Source organism: Pygoscelis adeliae, unplaced genomic scaffold (assembly GCF_000699105.1).
Source record: "Pygoscelis adeliae isolate BGI_AS28 unplaced genomic scaffold, ASM69910v1 Scaffold38, whole genome shotgun sequence".
NCBI lineage: Eukaryota > Metazoa > Chordata > Aves > Sphenisciformes > Spheniscidae > Pygoscelis > Pygoscelis adeliae.
Genome location: NW_008825614.1, coordinates 13,936,022 through 13,944,496, shown reverse-complemented (window position 1 = coordinate 13,944,496; position 8,475 = coordinate 13,936,022). Strand labels below are relative to the sequence as shown.

Sequence of the window (8,475 nt, the reverse complement as noted above, 5' to 3'; positions counted from 1 at the left end):
AGTGCTTCAGCCTACTAGATCAGAGCTCTGCGGTGTCCCTGGAAACATACCTCTATAGCAGACAACTCCAACTGGGGGCGGTGAAAATATCAATATGCGCTTGCGCAGCAGGGCAAACTTCCAGAGGACAAGGATCTGCTCACCAAAGAATTTGATGAACTGAGACATACAGCCAGCAGGGTGTGTGATCTGCAGGTGGAAGGAAAGGGAAGAAAACAGCTCAGAGGTGACACAGGGACACATGCACAGATGCTAAGTCTAAATGTGGGAGCAAGACCAGCACGCAGCAGTGACAGAGAACTGCAGCTTGTAACAGCCCAAGTAACAAAATCCTACCTAAAGCAGCCTACAAAGCACTGGAGTGACTGCTTATATAAAGAAGTATGAGACACCAGCGAGGAGCAGCAGCACACTGCACATTCCTGCAAGCCTCAGAGCACCTGTCTCACCTTCATCTCTGGGTACATGTATCTGTGGATGGATGGCAGCCAGTGGACAGGTTGCTGAGAGGTGGGGGTGCCCTTGCTATCAGGGAGAACTCCTTTCTTGTCGTCATAGAACGCCTCTAGATGGGAGTAGTGCCCTGGCATCTCCAGCTGGTGTCTGGAAAAGAAAGGAAAAAATGGGAGATCTGTAGTGTCTCCAGACTTATTTAGTGCCTTACCCACAGCCAGCATCTGCTTTGCCAGCTAGCAAAGGAGCCCTGGGTGCCTCAGTTGCACAGACTTATCCAGGAGGGCAGCTGAAGCGTCAGGAGTAACACCAGCTTTCAGTGCAGCCAGAGAGCATGGGCAGGACTGAAGCAGACAGCGAGCTGATGTACGCATAGGACTGATCCTGTTTTAAATATGCTCAGGTAGGAACAGCTTTCCCTTCTACCATCACCATTTTCCCTGCTAGGTCCACTCAACACAGCTGAAGCCCACACCTAGCCAGGATTACCATCGTAGGTTTAGAAGCCTTTTGTGAGCCCTTAGTAAAGTGGTTTTCAGATGGAGAAAAGGGGAACTTCTTGTCCTCTCGACTCTTCCCTTGACACTTTTGTCCCCACAAAATAAGGAGGGTTTGGATAGCATCTGACTAGCCTGTTGGCAATAAACAGACTGCTGCTAATCAGTTCCTTGTTTCCTTCCTGTTGTGAACTTGTAACTCTTTCTGGAGAAGTAGTCATTCAAGGAAATCGTAGCTCAGCATTGTAGCCAAGTTCTCCCTCACGCCTAAAACCGCTCTCCATTGAGGCAATGTTACCTCTCCCAGGCAAGGAGTGGCCAGTCCCATTCCCAAGGGAACTCACCTGACCTGGTTCTCCAGGAAGTGCATGTACCTATACAGCAGGGTGTAGGAAGGGGAGAGAATCCCCACGGACTTCATGCGGGCACCACGCTCTAACTCACTCTCCACAGGCATGTTGGCAAAGCAGGCCAGGCCAAAACAGAGCCCTTTCCGGAAATAACTGGGGACAAACGTTTGACAGAAGGATTAGTGTTAAAAAGAGGGAAGGGGAAGAAAGAAACGTAACTGACCACTAAAAATACTGATTCGGGAATGCAGTTCCTTCTCTAAGGAACGCCCCGAAATCCCACCCTGCTATCTGAAGGGCTGAGGGCAGGCCTCGGGTGTCCTAGCCTTCTCAGGAACAAGACAGGACATTTTAGGCAGGAGTTCCCAGTTCCCACTAAAGCCCCTACCAGCCACGTCACAGGCTGGTAAGGAACGCAAGTAAGGAAAGAACTTGGAAGGAAGACCAACAGAAGATGCAGGACCCAGTCAACGCAGTGCCCTTCTTCCAAGGAAGAAGAACCTGCAGTGCACGAAGATGCGAGTGTAGTCTAGCTACCTAGTCATATTTTGGGTGCCAACACGTTGAAGCATACTCTAGCTGAGTGCCAGGGTAAATTCACATGCCTTTGAGAAAGTAACTGTTATTCCTGACCAAAAGGAATTGTGACACTGCAATTCATTGCAAAACATTGCTGCATTGCAACACTGGGTTAGTAAAAGGATGGGAATGGAGAAAATTCCTAGCTTATGTCTTTCCACTGAAGGAAGGAGCTAGCAAAGAAGAAAGTGAGCAAGGACTGTTTATCGCAACATTTAAAGGATCCAAAAGCACTGGCAGAATTAAGAACCTTTTTCTAAGTCCACTTCCTGCAAAATCGTTCCCATTTCAGTTCTGCCATTCTTTCCCCTTCACCTTAGGCCTCTGCTGACAGTCCCAGTAGTGGCAGTGCACTATGATTTGCCCCATATGCATTAAAATTTGCACACCACTGAGAAGCTGGCCTGCCCCATTCATCAGTTGGCTTCCACAGCCAAAGTTGTGGTACAGCAGATCCCACACAGCTAGCTGGTACTTGATACGATGTTGAGAGTATCTGAAGAGTATCTTTGGCTCAGCAAGATACAGTTTAGCAGCACGTTTATGCAGGAACTTAACTTCATAGATGGTATTTTTCTTCTATGTTCTGAATTAAGGGATGGTGGTGTAGGTGTGCAGCTAAGAGAAAGAAGAAGTAATATAGCTCGGACATACTCACATGAAATCTGACTGGATTTTGTGGGACCCACTTGCCATGGATTTGAATTCCACGCCTTCCAAATCAATATCTTGGGGTAAGCACCACTCCACCATGTTGCCTGCAGAGAAGCAAATTTATTTGGGCAAACTTGAACACCGTACTCACTTCTAAAGGGCAAACACCAGCAACGGCAAGTTGTTGCTTTTACATCACTGGGATGCCAGTAACCATGCACTAACGCAGCTCCTGAACTCCTAAATCGTCACAGACAGTAGCTGACATACTATACTCCACACATCTCTTGCAAACGTTACTTGTTGCAGCACAACACCCAGATATTGCAAAACTTCTGGAGCCGTTTCTGAAGCTAGTGCTATTTTGTGGATTTGTCCTTTATATGCTTAGTCACAGAGCAGTTACAGTTTTACCTGACAGTAGATGAGTTATGGTATTAACGCTGTTCCATTCAGGCTGTCTGTGTGAGTATCCTATATAGAAAGAACCCAAAGTATAGACTGCTTCTCTTTAGGATGAGTGTCCGTGATAGCTCCTACCACCATCAATATCCTCTTTTGGCTACGCTTGGCAGGGCTGGTCAAACAGGAACCCCTGAGCCAGCATCCCAGTCATCACTACTTCTCCCTGGAATCTCTCATGTTTAGTTTAAGATAGGAGGAGTTAGCTTGAAGCTTTACATGGAGGCTGAGGTCATCCAAGTACTGCAACATGTTTGTGCGTGCTAGAATAACCAAACAAAAAAGCACATAAATTACAAGCTAGATCAAGATTAGCAAACATCTGTCACCTGCCAACCCAGCCAGAAAGCATGCAGTTGTTCACTGGAAAAGGCCACCTGAGGAGCCTGATCCTGGAACAAATTATATCAGAGAAGTCACAAAAAGTCCCTAAAGCTGATGAAGTCCTGCCCTGCCGCTGGCAAGTTTACCACGGACAGAAAGGGGGACTTCTCAGGCTTTCCCATGCCAGCACTTCAGAGCCTAACCCGCTCATCTGGACACTCCCTCTGCACCGAGACATGCTCCAGGTTTGCCCATTGAGTTCCTGTTCTCGGTCAGCCTGCCCATAGCAACAGCATTTGAAGTAATGCAACTTCATTTTAACAACAAAGCAAACAAACATTCTTCAGTACAATGCAATGGCAGATGCACCGTGAAGATGCTTTCTACTGGTACGGTCCTTCCACCGCCCTTTGGGGTAAGCATCCCAGCTGTGCTTGCACGGACAGCGTACATTTGGAAGGGCCTTGCACGCAGCTGAGACTTTTAGAGATATTTAAATATGAGGCCTCATTTCTGAAGCCTGTCTGTTGTGTCATTACTCATACTGCACAAGCATATGCATGCACTCTCGCACAGGAATTGGGCTTAGCTACTGACATTTAAATAGGCTATTTTTCTTCTCACATAGATACTGTATTCAGCAGAGCTCCCCCAACCCCGCCTGGCAAGGACTTCAAAAAACCAACAGCGTTAAGCGTGGCAACAGGAGAGGTTTTGCATCCAACTAACCACTTCTAGTCCACAAGCAGACCTCTCCCGCAGAGCCGGGCTGGCTGGGGAGCGGCGGCAGCCTCGCGACCCCCAGCACAGCTCTGTGCCATCACACGTGAAACCACAGAGCGCTGCTGTAAAGCATCTTTGCCTCTGAGGCATGTGAAAGGCTGGCAGAGAAAGCCAGTGACATCATGTCAGCCTGCGCGGTCCCCTGTAGGTTTTGCATATTATATATAGATGTTGGCTTTTGTTGTTTGGTGTTTTGTGTGTGTGTTTGGCTTTCTTTTTAAAGGCACAAGACCCTTCCTTTAAAGAGTGAGGAAGTCAACTCTTAAGACTGTTGCCTCTTAACCACAAAATTGTGTTTAAGGATGGATCCGCTTTAAGTCTTGCATTGCAGAGAATCACTTATTGGTCATTACCTATAGATTAAAAGATCAATATGCAAGAGCACCATCGAGCAAAGGAAACTGTTTGACTTTTTGTTCAGTTTAGTCACAAACACTACCGTCAGGTATAATATCCACTACAGAGGTGTTGAAGTGGACATGGCCCAAACAATGTCTGTTCTGCAGCAGTAAGTAAGGAAAAGATGCCTTGAAACAGATCCTTACCCTACGTGTAACCACAAAACCAATTTGCGTATCACACAGCTATTTTTTTTTCTGGGATCTGTCACAAGCAACCCACACCTGCGCTCCTGGCAGCTCCTCACACCACCTTGCCCTATGAATGTACAGGCGACGTGGCAGTCGGAGAACAAACGCAGAGATAAAAAAAAAAAAATTAAGAAAGTCGGTCTGGTGAAACAGTAGAGCAAACAAAGGAGAGACTTTACCCAGACGCAATAGCGACTGCCAGCCTGCCCGAGAAACCAGAGGAGGGAGGAAAGAGCAATGTTGTAGAAAAACAGGAAGCACTGCCCCTCCCCGTGCAGAAAGCAGCTCTCACGTGCACAGGAAATTTTCCAAGTGAGAGTCACCCAGCATTAGAGAGCGGGCAAGTAGTTTTGCCGAGAGTCAAATCTGCAGATCTGGAGATCTCTCGGGAGCTATGTCCCAGCTCCAGGCCAGGTCAGAACCAGCACTCTCAGTTTCTGGTGTGCAAAGTTAAGGATGTTCTTCCTCTTTCTCTTGTATTTTCTCTCCCCTGGATTTTCACATCCTTACAGAAATGATGATGGCACTAGCATTTGGTGGTCATCACCTGGCCCTCCTCACCATTAGATGTTTCCCAAGATCTTTAGGGTCCCCAGCTGTGCAATGCTACCATGTTGTGCCTGGACATGAGAAGCACGAAGTGTGACCTAGCCGTCACACTGGCTCCGTTTCCTGCATGGAAGAAATGCGGGACAGAAAAACAGGGTATTTGCATCTTCACTGGTGCAAAACGGATTACTTCCCTCTCTTCCCTCCTCGTCTCCCTCCATTACTCACATCACCCTTAAAGCCAACAGGCTGTGTGGGACCTCCGCAAGGTTGGCTGTCATCATCTTCATCACAGAAAAACGGCTAAAAAGGTTCAGCCTCTTCTTGACTATTCTGATCTGACAGAGTTGACGTGGCCGTGGACTTTGCTTCATCCTTCTTTATCTCCCTCCCAAAGCAAAATTTATTGTTCTATTTTTTTCCACTTGCTTTACCCAAACAAGTAATGAGTCTCGGAAGGCACATGTGCTCAAGCCTAACGCCAAGTAGGTCACACCTACCAGATGTATCCCCACTGCTGCCCAAGACAGTCTCGGGTCTTCTGTAGCTACCTGCCCAAGGGACCACCCGCACTAGGAAATTCAGCAGCCTCGTTAAAGCCCCTTGTGACTGTGCTCTTTAATGGGCAGCGTGTGCAAGGACCCCATGCTCACACTTTTTGAAGTGTCAAAACATTCCCAGCTGAAGGAGGGGACTGCCAAAGGGCAGGGAGCAACGAGAAGATGGCACGGTTGGCTCACGGGCTGCCACCATTCTGCACGTAATTTACAGTTCACTTTCTGTATTAGTGCAAGAGCCATCTTTGTAATAGCGGTGAGAAGAGCTCCTTCTCAAGTGCCACAAGGTTCACCATGCTGGAGGTAGGGAGAGCACCACTGATTTAGAAGCTGCCTCTGGCTCTTATGTTCAGCCACTCACACGAGCATCGACAGAGTCCCAGAGACACCGGAACCGTAACAGTGGCCTGGCAACCCCATAACCTACCTTCGTGAACTCATCACATGCAACTGCTAGATACACTGAGCTTGTCTGCTTCAAGCCCTTCTAAATTTAGGAGGAAAGCTGTTACGTTCTTTATTAGCATAGTAACCACTTCATCCTTCTACAGTAAAACATCTCTCACCCAGCTGCTCGCCTGTATTTGAGTAGACATTACCTGGCATAACTACCCTCCCAGCCACCACCAGAAATTCTGCTTTTCACATGCCCGAGCAGGCTACCAAAGGAGGTCTGCCGTGCTTTTCCTGGGCAGGATCAAGCAGGTTTCCAGCTCAGACACTGAGGGGGTGATCTCCTTTAAGTCACACACAAGGACCAGATACCCTTATAAACATTACAGAAGTCCTTCACGCCATCTGATGTGGTAGACCCAGGAATTCTCATATCCTCTTTCTGACCCTAGCAAGTTCACACCACTGCAGCTTCAAGATCTTTTTTCCGAGTCCACATCGTCCATAGGGCACTTTGCCCTCCAGCTGTGAAGCTGACGTTTGTTGAAGTGTTCCTCACAGTCCTATCGTGCTCCTTTTATTCAGCATCAGCGCTGAGTAGCAGTGGGAGGCTGAATCTTCCTGGACTTGATAGAATACTCCAAGGCTGATGACACCCAGCATTAACTGCACATCAGATGTGAGAAGAGCTGTTTCCCAACTTTCCCTGGACTTCATTCAAAGCAACAGCTGGTTCAGACAAACTCCTGAGAAAGCTCAGCTTTCTGCCAACCAAGAAAATCTCACCATTTCATAGAAGGCATATGCTCTCAGATTGAAAGACTGCTGTTGCTGCAGTCATCCGGACTCTTCCACGTTTTGGATACTTATGAGAAACACCTCCCCTTTCCATCTCCTGTTGGAAAGATGACATCCAATCTCGTTTTGGATTTTGATGAGGCAAGAGCCTCTGACCGCTAGACTGAAGACACCTCTCTTTGGTGCAGTATGAAACGGGAAACTTCTCGAAAGGCCTTTGGTGTTTCAGGACATAGCGGCCATGCTGTTTGGCAGTGTGCGTTTCTGACAGCACATCACACCTGGGGCTCTGTTCTCTTCACTACTTCCTTGGGATTTTCAGTTCAAGACCGGGATTCAGTCTTCACTATCAGGGCCCTCTTGCGAGCATGATGTCGGTTACCTCCCCCTTCCACTGAAGAACCCACCACGCTTTACAGAGCTCTTTCCTGTCTCTAGCACTTCTGCTAGGCATTTGCTAAGAAAGTGTCTGTCTACAGAGGGAAGAGGAGCTCACTCCCAGATCTGGATGCAAATGGGCTCCTGCATCTCCCAAGCGACTTCCTAAACTTTCTGATGGTACCAAGACTTTCAGCTATGCCCCACTCTTGCTTTTGCACCCCAGGTTGGCACCAGGCAGCCAAAAGACCCAACGATCTGCCTCGGGACATCAGACCCCTAAGCACAGTACCTGCCTTAACAGATGCGAGGCGGGTGCTAACTTTCTGTCTGTGTCATAACATTCCGTTTCATGGATACTGCTACAGCAGCAAGACTAACAAAACAAAGTTAACGTGTTTTCTGAAATGCTGATTTGCAGACTTGAAATGAGTAACCTCTGTCAGTAGAAGAAGTGATACAACACCAAAGTCCGACAGTGCCGAGGGAGATGGATATGGCAGTGAAAGGTGGAAAATACATTCCCTTGCCCCTCTCCTCTGCCCTCCTGGATCGCAGCACTCCAAAGCACTAAGAGTCTCAACTAAGAGTCCCAGAGATCCCACCAGAGGCTAGCCTCTAAACACACAGGTCACCAAGACGTACGTAGCCGAGCTGCTGCCGCCGCTGGGGATCACGCCCTGCGTGCCTGCCAGATTTACCCCTGCCATAACCGCCATCCACCGCCGATAGCTGCAGGCAGGTCTGTGCCACGCCATGGAGACAAGGATGCTCTCGAGATGCTGCTAACAGGTTGGTGCCCCGCAGGCACCGCCGGGCAGAGGCTCGGCCCGAGGCCTGGACGCTGTTCGGGGCGCAGGGGGTGCCCCAGTGCCGTCCCCAGAATCCCTGTCCCGTGTCCCGCTGCAGAGTAGCGCTACGCCCGTCCCTGCCCGGGCCACCGGCTCTCCTCGGAGCGGCACCAGGAGCGGCGCCTTCCTCCCGTCAGAAGTTCTTCTCGGCGGGACGGAGATCTGTCCCCCTTATACTCCGTTTTCGGCAAACCCCCGCGGTCCCCTGGCGCACGGCGTACCTCGGGAGGCCGGCCGGGGCACGGGGGAGCGGCAGC

The 8,475-nt window shown here is 49.1% G+C and overlaps 1 protein-coding gene across 1 annotated transcript in view; it reads right to left on the bottom strand.

Moving 5' to 3' along the window:
* Positions 1–2,807, bottom strand: part of KIAA1147 (KIAA1147 ortholog) — a 5,625-nt gene extending 2,818 nt beyond the window's left edge. Inside the window, exons 1-4 of the mRNA XM_009332928.1 lie at positions 2,538–2,807; positions 1,295–1,453; positions 450–603; positions 51–189 (exon numbers count right to left, since the gene is read on the bottom strand). Coding sequence (XP_009331203.1) covers positions 51–189; positions 450–603; positions 1,295–1,453; positions 2,538–2,632 — 547 coding nt within the window. The 5' untranslated portion in view covers positions 2,633–2,807. The remainder of the gene's footprint in view (positions 1–50; positions 190–449; positions 604–1,294; positions 1,454–2,537) is intronic.
* Between the last annotated feature and the right edge of the window lie 5,668 nt (positions 2,808–8,475).